The sequence below is a fragment of the Pocillopora verrucosa genome, chromosome 14 (assembly GCF_036669915.1).
Source record: "Pocillopora verrucosa isolate sample1 chromosome 14, ASM3666991v2, whole genome shotgun sequence".
NCBI lineage: Eukaryota > Metazoa > Cnidaria > Anthozoa > Scleractinia > Pocilloporidae > Pocillopora > Pocillopora verrucosa.
The window spans coordinates 5192900-5217662 of record NC_089325.1 but is presented as its reverse complement, the minus strand read 5'-3'; the positions used below and the strand labels follow the sequence as shown (position 1 = coordinate 5217662).

The following is a 24763-nucleotide window of genomic DNA, read 5'->3' as shown; positions in this document are numbered from 1 at the left end:
AGCTATTTCAGCCTGGAATCTTTTGTTGACCAAGAAAAAGAAAACATAAAAAGACAGCCTATTTGGCAAATGACTCACCCCGCTACAACCCCTTAACTCGCAAAACAAAATTTAATCAAGTCAAAACTAAAGTGTCTGGTAATAAGTATTGAAATAGCCAATAATATCTGGCACTGCATCCCCCCACCCGATCCCAGAAAAGGATCTTCACACTACCTAACAAATGCTGTTTTTAGCTCTTTGTTTAAATATGTGAGAAACCTGCATCTCTGGCATACCAAGACAGAAAAAAGGTTCAGGATAGACCACTACGTGTATAAAAAAACGTTGAAAAATTTGAGCACAAAAAAAGTTTCTTTTCAACAGAAAGCCCGTGTGAATGCAAATATGCGTCTAGTTTTTATAAAATTTCACGGGATCATACCATCGCACTCTGAATGAATGAAGTTTAGGTTATCTCTTCTTTCAACACTGATAAGTGCTATTATCTGGCAGGTCACGGGTCGCTGGTAAAATACTAATTATCACGCGACGTGTGAAAGTGGCGGGATATGAACTAAAGTGGACATCTGTGTTGAAACTGTTTATAGACAGCTTATCCTTATCTCAGATAGTAAAACAAATTACATGTAAATTAATTGCTAAAACTTTAAAGAGGCTAGTGTACAGTATAGCAGTGGGTAATGAACTCCTTTGTGTCGCAACAGCGAACTCTTGTAGCCATCTCCCTTCAACGGCCACCAACCTCTTTCCTTAAAGTGAATAGAGCCTCAGCGTCTCGGATTCTGTTTCCCACCCACTTAGACGTTCAACTGTTCTTCTTTTGGCCCCACTGTTCCTCCCAGTTAACAACATGGATTTATAAGCCTTTTCAAGCCTTACACTATAAAAATATGTAATTGCAGTGGTTTAAATTATCCTGTGATTTAATGGATAAGTTGTTTTTACTTCACCACCCGCGGTAATTCACTTGTGACCTGAAAAAAATTCACCGACGACACGCAACAATTTAATACGTACACCTTACTCAGAGTTCCGTGTGTCATTTAAATGTCATTGTTTTTTTTCGCTAATTTAGTTTTGACTCGCGCGACAGAATTCGCCCAAAATGAGGGATGGCTTGTAGTTTACCTATTGGACAATCTCTCAATCACTCACCAACACCTGTTTGAAGGCCCACCCAAACCTTATACAGTTATGCAAGCCATAGACTTACGACTGAGATTTCCTTTGACAGACCAAACTTGAGGAAAAAGTTTAAACCAGTGACAACGGCATAAAAAGATGATTCCACTTTATTCACAAGTATCAAAGACAAAAAGATTTGGCTGTTGACAAATCGTTTCGTCGCAAATAGTAATACAATAACCTTTAATCCTTATATATCACTTTACAGCCGAGGGCTGAAGCCGGCACAATGCTGGCCATCTATGTAATTAAGCGGTTTCTATATCTCTATTACTCTATTTCTCTCTTTTCTTAAATGTTAAGTACAAAGCGACTGAAATCAATGCTAAAAAACACGCCAGAAAAAAAAAACTTTAAATTTAAGAACCTCTTAGAGCGCTTCTCCATGGAATGTCGTAAAAACAGCAAGTCAAGATCTCACTCCGGACGATCAAAACACAGGATAGTATCACAAGTAGCCTAGTAGAACTCATAGAGGGTTTTAAAATTGTGTAAGATCGATCGACTTCGGTGTTGGAAAATGCGTATGACTTTACCAAAGGGACCAGTAGTGATAAACTACTCCCTGATTTTATTTTGTGATCATCTAGCTTTTTGGGAAAGTAGCGCTATTGACAGTTCATTGAAAATCGCTCTAAGTCCTATGCAGGAAAATTTATTTGCATTTCTACAAGTCTTATTTGTATAATTAATTTTATTATTTACTTTGTATTATTTATTTGTTATCTTTAAAAAATATTAGCCCTGGGCTACATATTAGAAGAGCTACCCTTGGCGATCTTATGGAAAGAGGTATAATTACATCGTTCCCTGATGTAATTATAGGGAAGGCCATTTTCATAAAATATTCTATTTTCTATTATACATCTCTTTAGTGAAAGTTGGCTGGTGGTTTGGGCAAATAAATAATAATAACAATAAATAAATAAATAAAATGATAAAGAGAGAAAGACGATATTCAAACAGAAAGAAAAAACAAAATAAAAGGATTGATGACTGTTAGAAATAACTGAAATACCTAAAAAACTGGATGATAGTTAAAAAAGCCCAGGTTACATCTGCATGTTTGCTAGCTAGTTAATTTCCCAACCCAAACGTTTGCAATTACATATAAAAGTAGAAATGTCAGCTTTAAACAGAAAAATGAAGTGTTGATTACATGTAAAAGTCTTCACAGAATTACTGTAAGCATAATAGCAAAATAACGCTTGTCAGACAGTATCTCATATGCATTTTTTCCGATACCCCTGACAAGACTTGTCTACTTATCACTTTACCCCAGGAAAAAAAAACCCTTATCAATTGGTCCATATCATATTAGACCATATTATTAACTGTTATGCAATTAAAAGGTCATTTTCTTGTCGTTTTTTCCACAAAGAAAACCAAGTAATTCCACCCCAAAGTACAATGGTCACAATCAATGCAGCAATGAATGCCATCAAAGCTTTGTTACCTATAAAGAGATGAAAGAGAGGGTTTAAATCTTTTCTGCTATTTTTATTTTATAGTACATCTATCAAAGATAACTGATAGAGAAGGTTTTTTATTTGTTAAAATTCAACCACCCTTTACTGAGAAAATTAAAAACACATGTTATGGATGTCTACACTTGTTTTAATGGTGCCGGATGCAAGTGAAGTAAGCGGGTTAAAACCATATTAGTCTGGTGCTTTCACCAATATGATGAGTGGGCGTAAGGGAGGTTAGTGTGGACATATTGCCATGTGTTTTTTGGTATGTGCTTTGCTGCTTTTCTGGCTTTGTTCCCCTTGCAAAGTCTCAACTTCCCATCCCATAGAGACTTGCCTGAAGGGGGTGGGGAATTTAAGCATTGCATGATTAGATTGGGGAATTTGAATTGGAAAAGTCTTTCTAGCAGAATACAAGTGTTGTATCTATAATGTGGGGTGTTTTAAGGTAAAGAGTTCACTTTTGCAGTTGAATGGCTGAGAACTAAAGGTCTAGCTTTTAAAGTTTGGTTACTTGTGGCCAATCAATCCTTTTACAACAATTTGACCATCAAATCTGGCACTTGATCAATAATATGGCCAATATTGCCTTTAAAAACAACATTGATACACAGGTAGGGCATTTGAGTGCAATTTTGGTCCCAATGGACAGGAATTTTAAGAAAGCAATCTTTAAAAGTTCAAATGCCAGGGGGGTTGCTTGGGGGAAGGACGGGCATAGGGATGTTTAAAGCTTCAAATTGATCAACCCATTACACTTAAGAACAATTCTCCTCCAGATTTAAAATTCTAGCAAAGGGAACTATGATAATTAAACGAGGGGTGCGAAAACTACACAACTAGCTGGCTTGATTCTTAAGCTTTTAAATGTAACCAGGGATTTAGCAGCAAAAAAATTTCAAATGCTCTGACCTGAGTTGAGTTCAAAATGATTAAAAGTATATCGCAAAAAAAATTAATTCAATTTTACCAGAACTAAAAACTATCAATTTTACATTGAACCCTTTCTTACCTCTGGTTGGTGGGTTGTCAGACTTGCCTTGACCATCAGGAGACACAGCGTTGACTACAGATGGTACAACTGCCCCAAAAAAGAAAAAAATTGAAAGAGTCATGAAAAAAGTCTAACATTTTTGGGGTTTCAAATCAAGTTTGCAACTGTTCACCAGTCTTAAGACAGGACTTAAAAAATTTAAGGGTATCCCCTAAGAATCTTCAAGTGTACTTTTCTAAGATCTGAATTTTGATTTTCTTTCAATAGAAGACCAACATTTCCTTGTTGGTTCACACAATTATAAGCCCTGAGAATTTAGTATTAATTTATTTTGAGTTAAAAAAAGGTTAAGTCTGTATTTGAGCCAGTGGCCCATAATTCCAGCTGGAGCTTATTCCCATTTCCTTGGCATGAAGTAACTTGGAGTATAATGGCACATCTACTAGATCATCCCCTGGATAAAATGTTATTCCATTGCAATGACTTATTCATATCTATAAAAAAAAGGGGACAAAAGAGGCCAGTCCCAGATAATTGAAAAATGCCAATGACTGAAAAATCTGGATTATTGATGACAGGCCTGTTATTTAACCTAATGACTAGATCAATTTTATGAAAAATTCTGCACCTGAGGTAGTTAGGCTACCAGACAGAGAAGTAATGTGAGCACTAGGAGACGTAGGCCTCACTAAAACTGTTGTTTCTGTTAAACAGGAGAAAATAATTGATAAGATATATTCAAGAAATAAAATCAATAACTTTTGAGGTTTTTAGTTAAATATGCACATGTTCGTACAACAGATAACAAAGAGGGCTTAAAACCTTTAAGAGTAACCCCTAAAAATCTGTTAATTTCACAAACTAACTCATTCTATCATTCTTTGAAGCTGCATTAATTTAAAAAATAGCGTCAAATTGTTTCAGCACAACTTTTTTGTTTTATTTGAAAAGTGGTTACAGATCTCCAATGTGAACAATTAATATTCATGAAAAAATGGGACCATGAGAACCAAGTCTGGATTATCCAAAAATCTGCATTATCAAGGATTGGATAATCAAGGTTTGAATGTACCAATCCCTTGGATAAAATGCTAGTTCATTGCAATGACTAATTCATATCTATAAAAAATGAGACAAAAGAGCCCAGTCCCAGATAATTGAAAAATGCTGATGACTGAAAAATCTGGATTATCGATAACAGGCCTGTTATTTAATCTAATGACTAGATTAATTTTACAATACACACTGTACCTGAGGTTGTTAAGCTACCAGACGGAAAAGTAATGTGAGCACTTGGAGATGTGGGCCTCACTGAAACTGTTGTTTCTGTTAAACAGGAGAAAATAAATTGATTAAAAAAAAAATCAATAACTTTTGAGGTTTTTAGTTAAATATGCACATGATCATACAACAGATAACAAAGAGGACTTAAAACCTTTAAGAGTAACCCCTAACAATCTTGTTAATTACACAAACTAACTAATTCTATCATTCTTTGAATTTGCACTAATTTATAGAATAGAGTCAAATTGTTTCAGCACAACTGCTTTGTTTAATTGGAAAAAGTGGAACTTATAGATCTCCAATGTGACCAATTAATATTCATGAAAAAATGGGAACATGAGAACCCTGTCTGGATTATCCAAAAATCTGCATTATCAAGGACTGGATAATCAAGGTTTGAATGTGCCCATTTATACACCTGGATGGATGGAGACATTACCAGTAAATACCACAAGAGTAAAGTGTTTTGTGTTCTTGGGAAAATTTCCCAAGAACACAACACAATGACCAATCAGGCTCTAACCATTGACAAGCCATCCCATCTCCCACATGTTTCTTGCGAGTCATCATTCAAAATTCTCAGGTTGATAATTTCTCAAGCAACTATTTTCATCACCTCTCTGTCTGAGTTACTGCCATAAAACTGAATGAAATCCTGAAATGCATTCATTGACAATTATCTCTCTTTAGTTAGTAGTCAGAGGTTGTAATGAAGATTAAACCCACTTAACACAATTTTGCCATACCTGTAGTTGGTGGCCTGATAGTCTTTTGACCTCTTAAAGAGGTACCAGCTACTGTTGTACTGATTGGGGATGGAATTACTGTAAGAAAAAAAAAACAACAATCACAAAAAAAATTCACTTACATGGAAAATATTAAACATTCTAAGTGGATAATTCAAAGGGTACTGATAGCATGCAGGCTTGTTATCTAACCCAATGACTAGATTAATGTTTTTCAATAAACTCTACCTAAGGTTGTTGAGCTACAAGATGGACTGTTGAAGTGAGCACTTGAAGACATAGGCCTCACTGAAACTGTTGTTTCTGTTAAACAAGAGGAAAGAAATTGATCAGAAACTAACCCTATGCAATTACTAGTTAAATAACTATGCAAATTTCCATACAACAGATAACAAAGAGGACTTTAAACCTTAGAGAGTAATCCTTAATAATCCTATCAATTACACTAACTAATTCTATCATTCTTTGAAGTTGGACTAATTTAAAGAATAGAGTCAAATTGTTACAGCACAACTGCTTTGTTTGATGGGAAAAATGTGGTTACAGATCTCCAGTGTGACCAATTAATATTCAAGAAAAAAATGGGACCATGAGGGGCAAGTCTGGATTATCAAAAAATGCTGGTAATCACAACTGTATTTCTTTTTCACTATTTCTCCCCTTTGCCATTGATAATTAATAAGCACTACCTCTTAGATGTGCCCCTATCCTCTCTTCTCTGATTACTTGAAGTTAAGGCCAAACTTTTTTCTCATAGATAACTTATTTAAAATAATTATACAAATTATTTAGAAATACTGGAGTGGAGGGAAATAAGAAAATACAAAAATTTGCTGACTCTTGTTTCCTTACGAGGCTTTACTTTGTTTGTCATGAGAATAAAAGTTATCAGTATGCCATTACCCCTTTTTTAAAATTGTGAGGAGAGCCCATATGATGATCACTCCCGATATTAAGCGATGATTTTGAAACAAAAAAATTTTAGCATACTTGAGATCAGTTTCCTGACAGTATTGTTAGCAACTGCTGAACAGTACTTAACACTACAGGGGAAGGTGCAATGACTGCAAGAAAAATCAAAGAAACAAGCAAATAATAAACAAACTCGGTTAAGGTGGAAAAGTGTCAAGATTTTGTACATTATGATCTGCAAATAATCTAAAGTAATCTATTTTGGGAAGCAGACTTGTTTGCTTCCTGACATCTGACCCTTTTGGATCTTCCAACTGCACTTCATTATAATCAAATTTTCATGGAAAAAAGCAGAGGTGAAGAGATAGAAAAAACAGTCATACTCTTCTGTAGAAGCACATTTTTATAGAAAATTAGCAGGCATCAGGGTGGACCAGGTTTTTCTCTTTAGCTCTCATCTTTTACTTAACTCAATAATGAGTGTACATGCTGATATTGCATGACCATCCATAGTACAAATTTGTCTTTAATTCATAATCAAGGCTGTTATCATCACTTTCCACTAAACTTTCAGTCACCTACCTCTCACAATTTTGATGTCTTGAGGATTACATGGTGATGAGCTCCCCAACACATGTGTCAGAGTGAAGTCCCAATGTTCATCTCTAGAAAGATTTCTTAACTTTACGAGAATAGTTGCTGCGTTGCTGAAGAATTCTAATCTCTTGTGGCAGAATTTCTCCAGACTTGGATCTTTTATAAATGTGCTACAACTCATGTTTACGGAATGTCTGGGCAAGAATGCAATGACTTGTGAATTTACCACAAGGCGGTTGCCACGTAGCTCTTCACCACCAGATGTTCTCCTCCAAACCATTAGGGCTGATTGCCCCTCTTTGACATAGATGTGTTCTTTTGAAACTAAAGAAGATAAACATTTTTTTTTTAAAAACATAATTTCATCAATCCTTTTTAAATAATCCACATTCCTGATAAATTAATTAGTTAGAAGATAGTATCCTCTCAAGATACCTGACTATTGAGATAATTTTAAAATGCAGTATTTTGAAGTCCATCTAAACTCAATAGTGGAGTGATAAACATTATCAACCTTTTACTATGGTCACAATTATACTAACTTTCAACCCCACAAGCCATAAAAAAAATTAGAAAGAGATCATGCAAACAATTTTTCACTGGCCAGTAAATCAACTATTTTCCAAAGTCTTTGTCTACTTACTCATATTGAGTCCTTTCAAGAGACCACAGAGTACCTACATCAGAGCTCCAAGTCTTATTTATTGATTGTGAGACTGAGACACTCGAACAAATTCAATCTTATGCTCTCACACTCACATTTCTCACCCATTTAAGGTTTCTGATTAAAACAGTTGATTTTGAGATAGCAAACTTCTACTTTAGTTACCAGTAAGTGCCTACAGAATTAATTAACCTTCTAATTATAATTTACTCCTTGTTCCATTTCTACTTGCTTCGAACACTTTCCACAAGTGGAAATTCTCATACAGAATAAAGGAATGCACATCTTAGCTTACACTAATTTTTGGCAGAGCATGCCCCCATAACCCCCCCCCCCCCCTTTCAGTAGGCGATGCCTGTGGTGTGACACACTCTTTGCCAGATAATCAACTTGGGTGAGAGCTCTGTCATATACAAGTATTGCTCACACCTAGGTCTAATTAACACCAATTGACTTAAGAGGCAAAAAAAAAACCTGTAGTGAGAAGGTGTACCCCACTGTAATACTTTCAGAGAGCATTCTTTTCAAATGTAAGTGCTCAGATTGTGGAACAGACCTACAACTAGTATACCGTACCAACTTTAGAAATAATGTTAATTTAGCAAACTGTTTTAATGTTGTCATCTAAATATAATCTAATAAAGTTTACTACAAGTGCATCACTCACCACATTGATCCATGTCATGTTGATGTGCGTCTGTACTGCCTGCCAATGAAAAGAGTAATTTAAGATATACCACTTTAATGCTACCATTTTGATTGGGATAGATTTTTACAATATGATCTCCTTTTGGATCTTGGCGTGAAAGCGAGGAAATGGCACAGCAGGGCATAAATCTAATGTAAATACAGGGAGAAGTCTTGTTACCTGACCAGCAATGTATACAGTTCAACGAATAGCCTTTTCTACAGTTCCCAGTGCCATACTGGATTAGTAGATAATTATGTAATGACACATTCTGGCTCAATACAAAAACACGGATAAACATTGTTTTGAGCTCTACCCAAAGTCATGTTTTATCCTTGGTTTTGTATTGAGCCAGAATGTGCCATTACATATTAATTATCTACTATCACTGAGACAAACACAGAAATCTCATATCAAAATTTTTTTCAAAAAAATTATGACATATCAACTTGTCAATCTTCAGTACCAGAACAAATTTAATCATTCAACAGGATCAACAGCAATGTTGTATCTTGTAATGAATAAGTCGTGGTGTGCCGCTCTGTGCCTGGCCTTGACCTCAACCTCATGGCTTGCCTTGATTTGTTCTTCTGTCAAAACAGTGTCTTTGTAAATGACAAGTTATCGCATTAATAAGTCACACTTTCAAGCTTGCAATTGATGATGCTGAGCTGGGCATCCGGGAGGATAAAGATGTGACATTTCACATTACTTGAACCTAATGCCTTCCTGTTAAGTGCAAGCTGAACTCTTTCTATCATATTCACCAATCTCAACCCACTTTCAAGAAAACCATTGTCACTCATACTCCTGAGATCAATCAAAAGTGAAAAACATTGAACAATTCAGCTACATTGACTGGATTGGCTGCTGGAATTGGATGAGTTGCAAAGAGAGTCATCAAGGAGCTGATGACTTCTGATCTGTGTTCAAATCTCATGAGCTACATGAAGTTTGCTGCAAAAATCACAGTAAGACAGTACCTTGAACATAAAAAGATTTTGCAATCTTAAAAATGTTCTGCTGATTTACAATGAATGTAATTAAGTTAGCAACAGTCTGTGCAATCATTGAGACTGTCTTAATATTCAATATCAGTAAAGCCTTTGGCCAGACTGTGGAGCAGCATATAGAGGCAGAACTTCATCAAAAGTTTCATAATGAATAATTGTCATCAATTTGCGAAAATAATGATGCAGATAAATAAAATGGCAAGCATAGCAATAATGATTGGAGGAGCACTCATCAATGTGACTGCCTTTGTTGGTGGAAGCCATCTTGCAAAGTATTTGAGTGGAGACCAGAATAGTGCTGAAGAAGAGAAGAAGAGGCATGATTTCGCTGTGGAGGAGTACCAATCAGCTTATGAAAAGTATCAAGAAAATCGAACAAAAATTGTCAATTGGATCGCAACTAATGACAGAGTCAAGGAGCAGCCAAACCAGAATTTTGTGAACACAGATTATGCTTTAAAGCTGTACAACAAGGTGCATAATCAAGAACTTGATCTGAGGGAACCACAACTTTCTGACTTCTAAAAGCTGAGATTTCAACAAAAGCAAGGTAGATGATCTACATCAGAGGAATGGCTTTGCTTTGGGATTGGCCACCAGTTGTTTCTTGTGAACACAAAGTAAAATGGAAAGAAAGCTTTTAAGTATCTACTTTAGTCCTAAAGGCTTTTGGATCAGATTGCTAGCTGTGAAAAAGGTGGTTAAAGAAGCCAGAGTTTCTGAGAACGTTGCAAAGCTTTGGTTGATGTGGCAAGCCATCAAGCAGACTTGCCTGCCACAAAGTATACCCGGAGAATAACTTTTGATGTTGAATCTCCAAATGCAGTTCATTAAGCTGATCTTCATTTCCTTCCCCATGAGAGGCTCCCAAGAAGTAAGAAAGTCTTCAATTATGCATTGACAGTTGTTGATGTTGCAAACAGATTCACAGCTGCTGAACCTCTCACCTCAAAAGATTCTACTGAGGTCTCAAAGGCTTATAGGTGTGGACCACTGAGATGGCCAAAAGTTCTTCAGGTTGATCCTGGACATGAATTCATGAGTGATGTGACATGAGAAATGGCAACGAATGCTGTCACAAGAAAAAACTAATAAAAAATTAGTTTCTCAATAGACCTGAGCAATTCTGACCAGTCAATTAAAGAAACTAATAAAGATATGAACAATCAAAAGATAATCAATCCTTACAATCCAACTGACCACCAAGTCAAAGTGACAAAGAAGTATGTTGATGAAAAAACAGAAAATTGATTTATTCTTTTCTCTGTCAAAATATGCCCCCAGAAATCTCCTCAATGAGATATTCATCAAGGTAAAAGCAACATGCTGGTATCACATATGAAAAGGTGGTGAGAACTATGGCAACAAGAGTAAATTCAGATGCTGAGTCAAGAGAAATGAAAAGAGCCTTTCAAAGTTAAAGGAAACCATTTGATAAATTTACAAAAATGTTGGCATAATCTTTATACCCTCATAACTTGAATAAGTCATCACAGTCTAGAGGTCAGTCTATACAGGGCGGAAAAGGTCTGTACATGCCCTGAGAACCTTTGACCTTCCATTTCTGCTTGGAGCATTCCCAAAGAGTCCTCAAAAGAGTCACAATATTGTGGTCATTGTGCAACCAAAAAATTATTAGAACCATGGGAAATTTGATAACGACAATCACTTTCGCTGGCTAGCACCAGCACGTTCATGAGATGATTTTTGGAGAGGCAGAAAACTTCTGTGAAAAAAGTAGTTATTTATCGATCAATCTACTTTTAGTAGTTACTGTATTCGACCCCATGCAAAAAGTTGAATACAGTCTGACTCTCACGCAAGTTAACATGTTTATGATGAAGAATGCTAGATCCTTTGGATTTACCATATTTCTTATATTTGAAATGTAGAAGTAATGGTTTTGAGTTTTTTTTTTTTCCAAAAACCACTTACACCAAGTAAATCCAGAAACAAAATCACGGTGTGGGTGTGTTGATAATATTTCTTGGGGTGATGCAGTGTTTGTTCTATTTTGTTTGCAGTGTTTCTGTATTCAGAACTCCCCATGTCTCCCTCAATGAACAAAATCTACCAAAGAAATCAAATTTCTCTTTGTTCCAAAATTACTTCTCTTCAAAATTTTTCACATCTTTCTGAGTAAAAGACTACAAGTAAGAGACTACCATCCTACCATCACTTTAAGCTTTAAGACAAATCTCCTTAATGCAATTAAACTCTTGTTGACTTACCATTGTCAGTATCATGGAACATTCCAGTGCTATTCCATTGCTCCGTTTCGCCTAAGGAAAAAAAAAGATAATAAAATGTGACTATTCATTCTTAAATCTCAGTAAACCGATGCCAACTTGCTGTTTTATGAGTGGGAAAGTGCATTTTATAGCCTATTATATGGGCAGTGAGTCATTCAGTTGTCAGGCTTCATAAGCAGATGAAAAATGGCTAAACTACCCTAGAGGGCGCAGATTTTGCAGACCATTCATTTGGCTTCTGCCATGGAAATGTGATAAACAGTCGACCATTGCAAATTTTGTGTGAAAAGTTCATCCTGAAGCAACTATTCCTGTTCTGAGTGAAGCGAGGTGAGAAAAGGATGGTATCTTCCATCTGACTCATCTGAAACATAAACCCCAAAGCACACAGTTTTCTTACCTATTGCTAGAATTAGCAAACATATGGGAAAATCCCACCAAAGCATTTCTGGATAAAATTTTTCAAGCCTTCAGTGACAGATAGGAAATGCTGTGTAAGCTCCATAGATTTGACCGTGCAAGATATGGGCACTAACTAGTGTGAAATGTTCTTTAAGAATTACATAAGTCATAGTGTCAGTACAATGCCCATGTAGTCTCAAGAAAAAATAAAGTTAAAACCAATTATAGGAAAGCTTCCATCCTTTCTCAGATCTTGAAAACTCTTGGGGAAAGATAGCAGTATAACTTCCCAAATATTTGAACTTGGATAAGATAAGTAGAATTTTGTGAACGGGTAAATTGAACAAAGTATCTTTGTTTAACCCAGGCCACCCTACCCGTAGCAGTTTTGTCATTCAGTCCCAGTTCTCTATTGCTTTTTTCACCGTCTCTTTGTTATCGCAATCGACGGCTAATCGATGGAAGAACTAGAGAGCCGAAATGAGAAATTCGCGACTTGATAGCTAAGAAAATTAAATGGCACTGTTCCTTGATTGCCTTATTGTGTTAAAATATTGGGCAAAGCCACCGTATCCTTCTAGATCTCATCAACAAAACCATCCAAGACCCTTCGACATTTCTTTCGAAAACGAATAGGTAGTAAACTAAATGCTTAATTAATAATGAAAACGAGACATGATGAAGAAATATTTCTACCAAAATTAAATTTCGGCAATGTCGGTTGAACTTCTTCTTAGTAACAATTAATTGTCTGTCAAGCAAGCGTCTGAGGAAGAAAAAGACCTGTTTAACAGACTTACCGAAGAGTTAGAAAATAAATGAGAAGAATCGAAAGCACGATGTATTATTTTCCTCGTCTGGACTGAATGGATCAAACACGTCGTGTTCTGGGTGGCTATCCGAAGATCTGTATATGATCACGACTCAGCAATTTTCCCTAAAGTCAACCCTATAGGGCCCACTGCTCCCTTCGGTGGGAGCAGAGGAGTCCGAAAAAGCGTTCGGTAGGCGCCAAACGATAACGCCAAACGTTAACGCCAAAGAAACATACGCTTGAGATAATAACTTACTTCATGGACTTCCTCGGAAGAATTGGCCAGGCTTAGCTTCCTTCTCTACCCACTCACTCCATGGATGGAGAATATACATTTTGGCACAGCCAAGTCCACTAAATTGCGCACTCAGGTGTAACAAGGTGTAAAAATGTGGTATACATAGCCCCTCGGACATAAATTTGCGCTTTGTCTACCTGTGCATGATGAAAAGTTCGTCATAGGTATGCGATCAATAACGCGGGCTCAAACGCACAATTAGAGTAATTGTGTAGCCGTACCCTCCCCTGCTAAGGTGAACCAAGGGGTTCCCTCGATTCCGATTCACCATCGGGGGAGGGTACATGTCTACGCGTAGGCTAAGTAAAAAGGGATTGAAGTTTAAACCGGGGTATTTTGATGTCGTTGAAGGCATTTTCTTGGCCTCCGTAAGGGGACTATGGGTGGACAAAGGGAGGGAATACAATGGAGTAAATAATTGCTCTTATAACATATTTACATTTTATTATCAGTGTTTATTTATTTATTATTTTATTGTATTTATGTTGATGCGATGCGTTAATACGCATTATCAATCAATAAAGTAGAAGTAGAAGTACTAACCAAACAACGGTCCATTTTGTTGTTAGAGACGAACAACGCCTCCCTTTGTCGTTAGGAACGAACAGCGCTTTTAGAGTCGTTAAACCGGGCATCTCTGTGAACGATCAAGACAAATGGAGAGGTCGAAGTTTTTGCCGGCTGCGAAAGAGAGGAAGGTAGTGTGGATGGGAAAGTACAGGATTGCCAGTTTCGACAACCGATGGGCATCTGCACGGAGTCTGAAAGGGTCATTTACACCTGTGATGCCCAGACAAATTCCATCAAGATCTGCACTAAAATGGTCGAGTACGCCAAATTTCTCAACTCCGTTGGTCAGCTTTTTGACACCTTTTCCATCCATTGTAAAGGAACAGGTTACTCTGTTAAGTCTGCAGATGAAGCGCTCTCCCTTGTCCGCCAGTGTAAAGAGCTACTAGAGAGGAACACCAACGAGATCCGAATGAGTACTGGCATTACAAGCGCTATTAATGGACCTCAGGGTCATGTTTCCGCCAGGACCGTGGCCTCAGTTGCACTTCTTGAATGGGGGCTGCAGAGATTGTACAGCAATTTGCAACCATTTAATTAAAGTTCAACCAATTTCTTGAGTTGTATGACACTGGACGTAAAGAATTTCCATTCCACTGTTCATATCAGGCAGGTGAACATGTCCATGATAAAGTATGCTAGATCCTTTGAACTTACCATGAAAGAATCATTTAAGAGGGTGACACAATGGGCCGCGTTTTATCATGCAAGTAGGAAGTCATGGTACCCAAAACCAAAGGAGACAATGCCATTCTCTAAAGTCCCTTTGATAAAGCCACTTCCTATCGTTGATATGTTTAAAGCAAATTGCGATATTATGCGGAATTGGGCGTCGGCGTATGGAGCAGCAGTGCGACAGCGGACAGTGCGCCAAGAGACGACCATGGCAAAGCATGGGATTCTCCCTGAGTTTATATGCCAATCATAGCTGTTGTTAAGCCAATGAATGACAGCGGACCGCCCGGTTCTTTATGAGATGAAGCACAACCAGTTGACATCATAGTTGCCCACATCGATAAACAAACGATAAACTTAGCTGCTAGTGTTAGTCACCACGATGACCAACTGTATAACTTTTTTTAGGAAATATAAAATGGATTTGAAACAAAAATACTAGACAAAGAAAGTCGTGACATCAAAGGAAGCAAACTGTGAACTTTACTTTTTGTGGGAGTATATTCTAACTTCAGAGGACGCAGGATCGACCTAACGGAGACACTGGCGTATCACTTGGCAGCGGTAACTTCTTTGGCTCATCTTAGTGTCGCCTACACTTCATTTATAATGAAGTGACAGCAAGGAATTTTACATGCGGAGAATGCGGTAGGAATGTGTTTCTTGTGTTTGAAAATTAGAAGTAACGGTTTAGAAACATTTAGACCAGGTAAATCTCGCGGTGTCGGTGTGTCGATAATATTTATTTTGTTTGCGGTGTTGCGGTATTCAGAACCCCCCATGTCCCCCTCATTCTGCTGTTGGAGCGAATATGTCTTCCGAAGTGGGAACCTCTTCCGAGGTACAAATCAGCCTCTCGCTCCAAAGACGGAATGTCATCATCACTCGGGGAACATGTCGACTCCAATATTCCATCTTCCTCTGCGGCGTCGTGTTCCCGATATTTTTTTTTGCCGCTCCACGAAGTCAGAGCGTTCGAGGCTGACCGGTTCGACTAGCTGAATTCTCTCTGATAGAGATACGATGGGAAGTTCCAACTCTTGCCACCGTTGTTTCCTGTCTGACAGAGAGCTGACGCACTGCTGCAACAAATTTTTACGCCCAGTCCCCCATCTTCTGTGTGCTCTGTGGTGCCATCGGCACAGGTGGTAACGGTTGACTATTGCTGGTATGGCCGACAGGATCCTGGCACGTCCGGGCACAGGATACCAAGTATTTGGATCTGTTAGATAGTATACCGCCCAATGGGTTTCCTCATTAAGCCCTCTTAGGTTACATTTCCAAAGTTCCTTGGGTAGTCTAACATCGTGAAAAGTTTATCTTTATGATGCACAACCGAGTGAATATTCTTCATATCTTGTGTCAAGTAACTCAACTGGTTAAGAGCATCATATCGGTATAATTTTGAGACTTGCTGGAGGTTTTCGAGGCCATGAAGCATTTTAATTGACGCAGCAGTCTTAGACCACGTTACCCTGTGGGCCATTGAGGATTTTTGATATATTGGCAACTTCACATCTGATATAATTTTCATTCCCGCGCAGTAGCTGAAGAGTGTCGCTGAGCAGTCCGACCGCCTCTTGAATCCTAGAGAACCTGTATGCTTGGTGCTTTTCATGACTGAGAGAATCGATTTCATAAATTCTCGTCAACGGACATCCCGCCTCTCGGTTCGTTTAAGTGATTATTTCCCGAATCCCGCTCCTCAAAATCGCTGATTCTCTTGTCCCGTTCATAATAGCAATCCCGCATCTCGTTCCCTTCTTACTTTAAAATCCCGGATCCCGCGTTTAAATGAGCCCAATCCCGGATCCCGAAAAACCTATTGGAGACCTTCTTTGTCCGTGATCGAATTTTCAACGGAAGGAAGTCGATAACGTGACTATAGCGTATGTTATTCAAACAATTACTTTGAAAACTTCTAAAATGAACGATATCATCATTTTGGTGAAAAGAAATAAACTTACGCCTTACGGTGACCATAGACTTCAGCTGATCAATGCTGGTTGATATGATCATCACCCACCGGAAAGGCCCTTCTTAGTTTAGGAAATGAACTAGGACAAGATTGTATGATCAGGATCGGGATTGGCCGGTATAAACCGTCGGGATTGAGGGAAAATTTTAGTCGGGATCACGGGATTGAAGAACCCTATTGTAGACCCTAGTACATCTCAAGCGCGTAAAATAGCCAGCAATAAGGAGCTCACCATTCCTCAATTGCGACTTGTCAGCCGAAAAGAACGTTGAACAATCGTTTACGGTGTGGGAATAGGCCGCTTAATCAGCATTCTTTTTAGCTAAATTCTTTGGTTATCTTCCCCTGATTTGTCTAGTGGTATGTGTTCGTAACAGCCGTCTTCGAAGCCGGCTAACGGAGCCTAAGACCGACGACATTGAAGAGTAAAATCTCCTCGATATCGACAATTGAAACGCGTCCATTTTGGCCATACAGCTACATCCTTTGGAAAGTAGTGTATGGAAATACCCGGTATATGTGTGTTATTCTTGTAACTAACATCATTTGGCGTTCCGGCCACGCAATACGATAATCCTTTCTTCGAGATTTTTCCTTTCTTCACTATAGTTGCCAACGTGTCTTCTTAGTTTTCTACGTCACAACGATGTAACATCATTCTCGTTTTGGCCGCGCGCTTAATGAGGACACTTTTTGGCCGCCAAATCATACTTTCAATGCACAGGAAAATGGTCAAGGAGAACTCGCTAGGGTGGATTACTTGTAATTTTAAACACAGCTATCAACAGAAAAATGCAAAAAATAAGTTTATTAATAAGTTGTGCGGAGCCAACAACCACTAATTCACTAATTTTGTCTTCTCGGGGTTTATAAGAAGAGAATTCTTTGCACACCATTGACTGATGTTCCTAAGATCTTGGTTTACGGCTGCCATAGCATTTGATGAGTCTGATACAGAAAATTGAAAGTGCAATTGACTAACATCAACATACGCACCAGGTTGACTGTGTAATGACACTGTTTAAATCATTAATCTAAATAGCTAGTGCAAAGTACAAGACCCTAGATTGATCCATGAGGTACTCCATTTGTTAAGGGTAACAATTCTGAGACTGAATCTTCGCATTGTACTCTTTGATATCTACTGGATAGGTAGCTACTAGTATTGAATACTTTCTCAACCGTATCTGATTCAGAAAAATACATGCACTTAACGTTTTAACTCCCATGAGTGACCAAGACAGAATTTCTCTTCACAATACCAATACAATACAACTAGATAAGTGATGAGAATAAAGAAACATATCAATTTGGGAATAATTGGATCGTATGGTTGCCAGTAAGGGGAATAAATTTCCTCTAAACAGAGGATTCCACATAATTTTCTTCACTATTTGTAGATACTGGTCGCTCAGCTGTCTGAATGTCATAAATTTTACTGCTCTTTCTTTTGTGGTAATACATAAATGAGGCTATGACTGCTGAGGTTATGACTGCTACAAACACAGTGGGAACAGCGATGATGGCCACATTTGTGTTACTTGTTCCTGAAAGTAAGAAATGACATGAAATAAAAACTTAGTTACATGTTCATGGGATTGTTTGCAGGATTATTTAATCACTTTTAGACAATAACTAAAAATACAGGGAGAAATTAAAGTCCACTGAAGTGTGACCGCCCCAGAATTTTATCAGTAAGAGATTATTCCATTACAGTCAAGCCTTGATTATTCAGACACATGGGGATTGGGATGTATAATCAAGAGTTCAGACAATTGAAAATATGAATATCGATGAGCCAAAAACAAAATGGAGCACACATCATTCAATCATTGTCCATCATTGTTGACATCTGCCAAGAGCATTTTCATGAAGCTATTAACAAAAGCTTACATACAACATGTTGCGACCAAAAATGTTGATGCAAATTATAGTTTGTTTTAAGCTGCTACAGTGTTTGCGTGTTGCTAATTCTATCAATCTTTGAAGACCCATTAATTAAATAGCCTCAACATTGCTTCATTATATTATGTTCTGTTTGATGGGAAAAACTTGTTTTCATATTAAAAATACATACCTGTGGCTGGTGGCCCATCAGTCTTTTGAGCAACTTTAGTGGGTACTGAGGTTGGAACCACTGTAAGAAAAAAAACAACATTTGCAAAAAAATTCACTTACATGGAAAAGAGTAGATATTCTAAGTAGGATAATTCTTGTCATACAGCTAGTGTGAATCAAGTTTTAGAAACTTCTCACTAAGCTTGATCCTCACTGAAATAACTTTCAATAACCTAAAATAAACTCCAAGTTCACTGAGGAGAACCCAACAGAACTTCTCAATTTAAAAAGTACTGATGACAGGTCTGTTATTTAACTAATGACTAGATTAATTTTGCAAAAATTCAAAAGTTTCCCGACCCTCATTTCCTTACCACGCCACCTAGCTTGTTGGTTTACATGATTATAAGCCCTGAGAATTTAGTGTTTATTTTGAGTAAAAAAAAGGTAAAGTCTGTACTTGAGCCAGTGACCCATAATTCCAGCTGGAGCTTATCCCCATTTCCTTAGCATGGAGTGACTTGGGGTATAATGGCACAACTACTGGATCATCCCCTGGATAAAATGCTATTCCATTGCAATGACTTATTCATATCTACAAAAAATGGGACAAAAGAGGCCAGTCCCAGATGATTGACAAATGCAAATGACTGAAAAATCTGGATTATCGATAGCAGGCCTGACTTATTTAACCTAATGACTAGATTAATTTTACAATAAACTCTACCTGAGGTTGTTAAGCTAGCAGATGGAAAAGTAATGTAAACACTTGTAGATGTAGGCCTCACTAAAAATCCTGTTTCTGTTAAACAGGAAAAAATATATTGATCAGAAATATTCAAGAAAAAAAAAAACTTTTGAGGTTTTTAGTTAAATATATATGCACATGCTCATACAACAGATAACAAAAAGGACTTAAAACCTTTAAAAGTATACAACCCCTAACAATCCTGTTAATTACACTAACTAATTCTATCATTCTTTGAAGCTGCATAAATTTAAAGAATAGAGCCAAATTGTTTCACAACTGCTTTGTTTGATTGGAAAAAGTAGAACTTACAGATCTCCAGTGGGGCCAATTAATATTCATTAAAAAATGGGACCTTAAGAACCAAGTCTAGATTATTCAAAAATCTGGATTATCAAGGTTTGGATAATCAAGGTTTGAATGTACCCATTTATACACCTGGATGGATGGAGACATTACCAGAAGACACCATGAGAATAAAGTGTTTTGTGGTCTTGGGAAAATTTCCCAAGAGCACAACACAATAACCAACCAGACTAACCACTGATTGACCAACCCATCTCCCACATGTTTCTTGTAAGTCATCATTCAAAATTCTTGGGTTGATAATTTCCCAATCAACAATTTTCATCACCCTTCTGTCTGGGTTAGTGTCAAAAAACTGAATGAAAACCAGGAATGTATTCATTGACTATATAGACTCTCTATAATACTAGTCAGAGGTTGTAATATAATAGAGATTAAATCCATATAACACAATTTTATCATACCTGTAGCTAGTGGCCTACCAGTGTTTTGAATGCTTGAAGAGGCACCAGCTACTATAGTGCTTATTGGGGATGGAACCACTGTAAGAAAAAAAAAACAGCATTCACAAAAAAAATTTCACTGACATGGAAAAGAATAAACCTTCTAGGCAGGATAGTTCTTGTCATACAGCTAGCGTAGAATAAGTTGTTCAAAACTTCTCACTTAGCTTCATTCTCACTGAAATAACTTTCAATAACCAAAAATAAACTCCAAGTTCACTGAGGAGAACCCAACAGAACCTCTTAATTTAAAAGGTACTGATAGCAGGCATTTCATTTAACACTCGTGTTACAACTTTTCACTCGTCTTAAAACTTTGCAGCCATTCAAATGCGCATAATTTTTTTTATGTATATTATAATTGAAGAAATTAGTTATTATCGGGTGCACTGCTCGCGACTGAGCTTACTAAACAAGGAACACAACTGAACTAAACTTAATCTCACCTGACTTCGAGTACAAAATCAAGTACTGTTGCTCATTTTGGCGATCATCTTTACCGCAAGAAGTGACGACGAAAACGATCTTTCTTATCACATATGACTGCCGGTAAAGCGTCGAACAAGACAGAGCAATTTTAAACATTGCTCGAACTTTAAACCGATTTGTGGTAGAGTTTTTGGTAAGTTGAGAGGCCAGAGTAACATTGGCCGTCTCTAGCTTGAATCTGCTCACCATCTCCGATTCTGGAGAAGCTTGGGTGGTGCCAGAAGTATTCACAGGACGAGAAATGAGGCGACCCCCATTATCATCATCAGAGAAGGCGAACACCATGACATTTTCAACCGAAACGGTGTCATTTGGGAGGGTGATATTAATTGTCAAGATTAAGTCGCTTTGGTCTCCAGATATAGTGATATTTTCAGTTGGCAAAGTAATACTGCCGTCTGGATTCAGGACAATCTCCCCTACAAGCAAAATTATAAAAATGGTTAAATTCTTCTCTTCAGTTGATATACAATGCGGCTTAATTCAACAAGTCAGGAGATCACTATGAGAAGTATACTTTTTTTCATGCAAAGATGCTGAGTAATCGAATATTTCATTCATGACGATTGGCAAACGCTACACACATTCCTTCTTCAAGCTATCCCAAAAACTATGAAACTATAGAAAATGTATCGGACATGGAAAAATTTATCGCGATCGTACGAGCCATTTCGAACTTGTCGTGCCCAAGGCATTCAAAGCTGGAATTCTGCATCCTAAAGAAGAGAAGCGTGCAAATAACCAACAACACAAGGCTCCCTCACCTCTCACAGTAACTGTGAATAGCAAACATGATAACCAAAACATGTTGTAAACCATTTTCCTGACAGCCGGCGCGAAATGTTGGTTATAAACTACGTTAGTGATTTAAAAAAGGTTTACACTGGCCAACAGTCTTGCGGGCTCAAGGAAAAAATTACAACAAGACAATCGTGGGGGACGTGGCAGGAATGAAGTTGAAAACCGTTTATAGCAAAGCTTCCATCCTTTCTCGGATCACAAACACTCTCGGAGAGAGATAGCGGAAGAAATTCCAATTATTTGAACTTAGAGAAGATTAGGCTGAAGAAGAATTATGTGAACGAGTAAATTGAACAAAGTATATTTGTTTCACCCACCCTACCACGAATCAATTTTGTCTTATTCATGATTAGTCCTAGTTCTCTACCGGTTTTTTCATCGTCTGTCGAAGGATGAAAGTGAGGTGATGAGATGTGACACTCGCGACCTGATTGCTAGGAAAATAAAATAGCACTGTTCCTTGATTGCCTTATTGTGTTAAAATATTGAGCAAAGCTACCGTATCCTTCTAGATCTCAAAAAAAAAAAACCATCCAAGACCCTTCGACATTTGTTTCGAAAACGAATATGTAATGAATGGAAAGCTTCAATATTAATGAAAACAGGACATAATGAAAAAAATTTTCTACCAAAATTAACTTAGGCAGTGTCGGTTGAACTTCTTTTCGGTAACAGTTAACTTTCTGTCAAGGAGGTCTCTGAGGAAGAAAAAGACCTGTCCGACAGAATCACTGAAGAGTTTGAAAGTAAATGAAATGAAGAAAGCACGATGCATTATTTCCTCGTCGGGACTGAATGGATCGAGCAAGTTGTATTTTGGGTGGTTGTCCGAAGATCCTTATATGATCATGACTCAGCAATTTTCCCTTGAGTCAACCCCTCATAGAGCCCGCTGCTCCCTTCGGTGGGGGCAGCGGAGTCCGAAAAAGCTTCGGTAGGCGCGCTGCGACGTCAACGCCAACGAAACATACGCCTGAGATAATACAACTTACCTCATGGATTTCCTCGGACAAATTGGCCAAGCTTGGCTTCCTCCTCTACCCTCTCACAATACCATGGATGGAGAATATGCATTTTGGCACAGACAAGTCCACTAAATTGCGCACTCAGATGTTAAAAGGGGCACGTATAGCCCCCACCCAAATGGTTACTTTGCGTTTGATCACCAGAATTAAAGAACGAAATGCTACGTCACAGGTATGCGCTCTATAACGCGGATAATGAATAACGCGGGCTCACACGCCTGAATCCCTGATGGAAGTCTTTTACTGTGTAACTGCATCCCCAAGGGTAACATGAAACCTGAGCTTAACCAAACCCAAGCCATTTACCCTCTGCAAGACCCCGAACCCAAGGTGTGTGTAACCACCACTATTGAGAATCAATTGTGGAATAAAAAGGGGTTGAAATTTGAAACTGAGCTCTTTTGTTGTCATTGAAGGCATTTTCCTGGCTTCTGTTAGGGGACTATGGGTGGACAAAGAGAGGGAATAGGTCTAGGTCACTGGCAATTTTCCTTAACTGAAATCAAACCCTATTATAACAGTTTAATTTGCTAGGGAAGGACACCTACAAAGACACAAGAATAAACCAAAAGGGATGAAAGAAGGTTTCGGACAAAGAAAATAGCACAAATTGCAAATGAGGACACAGAGAAGTTGCACAAAGCACCTAAAATAGACACAAGTTACTAAGTTTTAAGAAAGCTGGGATATCTTCTCTTATTAGACTATCCTAAGAAACACAAAATATGCATGTCACCAGAACATCTGTTTTAGGTATGGAATAAGTTTAAAAAAATGAAACGGAAAATTGAGGAACAATATTCTGAGCATTTGAATTTACATAACTATTTCTTGAATAAAACAGAATGACCAGAAATAAATAAGCCTGTTAAATGAACAATTTGAAATTTACAGACTGAAATGTACAGAAACATTTGTCACTCGATTAGTAATAATTACAAGATAAATTAACATTCTATCATCATATATTACTGCTATTAATTCATTGCGAGATTTCAGAGCTTTTCCAATAATTTTCGAAGAAAGCATCCATGAATCATCCGCTTTTGACACTCAACAGTAAGCTGAAATGAAAAATGGAAAGCTAAAGATTGCAAAATTTGTGAGCACACTAGACCCAGACAGACAACTGTTACAGAGACTTAAGACCACAGGTAACCCAAGCTGCAGAATGATGCCAATGTACTTGATATTAAATAGCAAGATCTGAACATTAAAATTTTCTCAGTGATTCTCAATAAAACTTTTTGAAACACTCATTGTTTCTTCTTGTTGTTCCTCCCTGAACAAGTTTATTCTCACTCTTGTCCTTCCCTGTTGATATGACAGGTAACTAGCCCAGCTGAAGATTAGCTGGGCTGATGGCCCATACAGGTAGTTTTTTAGTCTGTTTTTAAGTCATATGGCCCACCCAGCCAGAGTTCATCCTGGTTTCATGACTAGGAGTATTACTACTACCCCCTGGATGGGACACTAGTCCATTGCATGGTTACCCACAGTCTTTCATCAGGCTTCTGCTGAGCTGAGAGGCACTGCAAGAGTTGAGTCTTTGCCCAATTACACACATTGAACAACCAAGGTTTCAAGTCCAGACCTCTGGACACAAAGTTGAGCGCACTAACCATTAACCACTGCATCTCCCACAGTGATTACCAATAGGATGCATTAATTTTTTTTCGAATAACAATTGCATTTCAATAAACAGTTCTTATAGCCAAGTGCATGGGCTACATTTGATTTAATGAATATTTCAGGGAAAATATTTGTCGTGGAATGGATTCCTCTCAAGTTGCTTTACAGCCTTAATTACCGACCATTCCACTGTTTTATCATGGTGGGCGAAGGTAGCTGAAACTAGATGCAACTTGATGAAACTCATTCAGGGGGAAATAAAGAACAACAAAAAGACACTAAGCATATTTTAAAACATTTTCAAGAAAATTAAAGCAAAAATACGAATGTTTGTATGTCAACTGTCTGCTTGTAGTTTCAAGTAAATTGGCCCTAAATTGCAGCTTAGGCTACCTGTGCTATAGACCAACAGTGCGAATAAACAGGACAATTTTCAGCCTGTAACCTGTGTTTCTAAGTGTTCCTTTTATCTCTAGATACTTTCACCCACCCCACCCCCAGGTGATTAAGTTAATTGTAACTTGTCCTGATATAGACTAACACCAAACCAATTATGACAGACAACAAATTTACAAACTGGACTACATAAGAAATTAACCCTTTAACTCCCATGAGTGACCAAGATAAAATTTCTCCTTACAATGATTACAATAT

At 37.7% G+C, this 24763-nt stretch overlaps 3 protein-coding genes across 10 annotated transcripts in view; all 3 read right to left on the bottom strand.

The window, feature by feature from the left end:
- Positions 1 to 1277: 1277 nt before the first annotated feature.
- Positions 1278 to 13470, bottom strand: LOC131771143 (uncharacterized). 5 transcript variants are annotated; one of them, XR_010716233.1, is made up of 10 exons: positions 13283 to 13470; positions 11790 to 11840; positions 8525 to 8563; positions 7179 to 7517; positions 6675 to 6748; positions 5913 to 5987; positions 5685 to 5762; positions 4906 to 4980; positions 3673 to 3741; positions 2575 to 2644 (listed from the first exon to the last, which is right to left on the bottom strand). XR_010716233.1 is itself a non-coding variant. In XM_066161574.1 (8 exons), exons 3-8 carry the CDS (start codon positions 5962 to 5964, stop codon positions 2526 to 2528), a joined length of 468 nt encoding a protein of 155 aa, XP_066017671.1. In that variant the 5' UTR covers positions 5965 to 5987; positions 6675 to 6748; positions 7179 to 7241; the 3' UTR covers positions 1278 to 2525. The 5 variants fall into 5 exon arrangements, 3 of the variants coding, with proteins under 3 accessions (XP_066017671.1, XP_066017672.1, XP_066017673.1); XR_010716232.1 differs by lacking the exon at positions 13283 to 13470 and adding an exon at positions 12211 to 12370; XM_066161574.1 differs by lacking the exons at positions 8525 to 8563; positions 11790 to 11840; positions 13283 to 13470 and adding an exon at positions 4283 to 4357 and having other exon boundaries at positions 1278 to 2644; positions 7179 to 7241.
- A 3876-nt stretch (positions 13471 to 17346) lies between these two features.
- LOC136278000 (uncharacterized) lies at positions 17347 to 22610 on the bottom strand. Of its 2 annotated transcripts, none has more exons than XM_066161064.1 (6): positions 22445 to 22610; positions 20609 to 21070; positions 20124 to 20201; positions 19333 to 19407; positions 18625 to 18684; positions 17347 to 18094 (listed from the first exon to the last, which is right to left on the bottom strand). In XM_066161064.1, the coding sequence occupies exons 2-6, from the start codon at positions 20934 to 20936 to the stop codon at positions 17907 to 17909; spliced, it is 729 nt and encodes a 242-aa protein (XP_066017161.1). In that variant the 5' UTR covers positions 20937 to 21070; positions 22445 to 22610; the 3' UTR covers positions 17347 to 17906. The 2 variants fall into 2 exon arrangements, with proteins under 2 accessions (XP_066017161.1, XP_066017160.1); XM_066161063.1 differs by lacking the exon at positions 22445 to 22610 and adding an exon at positions 21416 to 21639.
- A 660-nt stretch (positions 22611 to 23270) lies between these two features.
- LOC131771152 (histone deacetylase 6) overlaps positions 23271 to 24763 on the bottom strand; it is a 12880-nt gene continuing 11387 nt past the window's right edge. For all 3 annotated transcript variants that reach the window (XR_010716144.1, XM_066161058.1, XM_066161059.1), the window contains exon 19: positions 23271 to 23541. Coding sequence is in view for 2 of the 3 variants with exons in the window: in XM_066161058.1 (XP_066017155.1) it covers positions 23531 to 23541 (11 nt within the window). In the remaining variant the exon portion in view is untranslated. The remainder of the gene's footprint in view (positions 23542 to 24763) is intronic.

Bases quoted from the DNA above. Each gene is read 5' to 3' on its own strand.
- LOC136278000 (XM_066161063.1), bottom strand. From the start codon at position 21,470: ATGGTTTACAACATGTTTTGGTTATCATGTTTGCTATTCACAGTTACT. The intron at 19,408-20,123 runs GTATGATAAAAT...CCTGTTTAACAG, and splicing joins TGGTAGGCCACTAGCTACAG to AAACAGGATTTTTAGTGAGG. The intron at 18,095-18,624 runs GTATGTATTTTT...TCTTACTTTCAG, and splicing joins TGATGGGCCACCAGCCACAG to GAACAAGTAACACAAATGTG.
- LOC131771143 (XM_066161574.1), bottom strand. From the start codon at position 5,964: ATGTCTTCAAGTGCTCACTTCAACAGTCCATCTTGTAGCTCAACAACC. The intron at 4,981-5,684 runs GTATGGCAAAAT...CCTGTTTAACAG, and splicing joins TATCAGGCCACCAACTACAG to AAACAACAGTTTCAGTGAGG. The intron at 2,645-3,672 runs GTAAGAAAGGGT...ATCTCTTTATAG, and splicing joins TGACAACCCACCAACCAGAG to GTAACAAAGCTTTGATGGCA.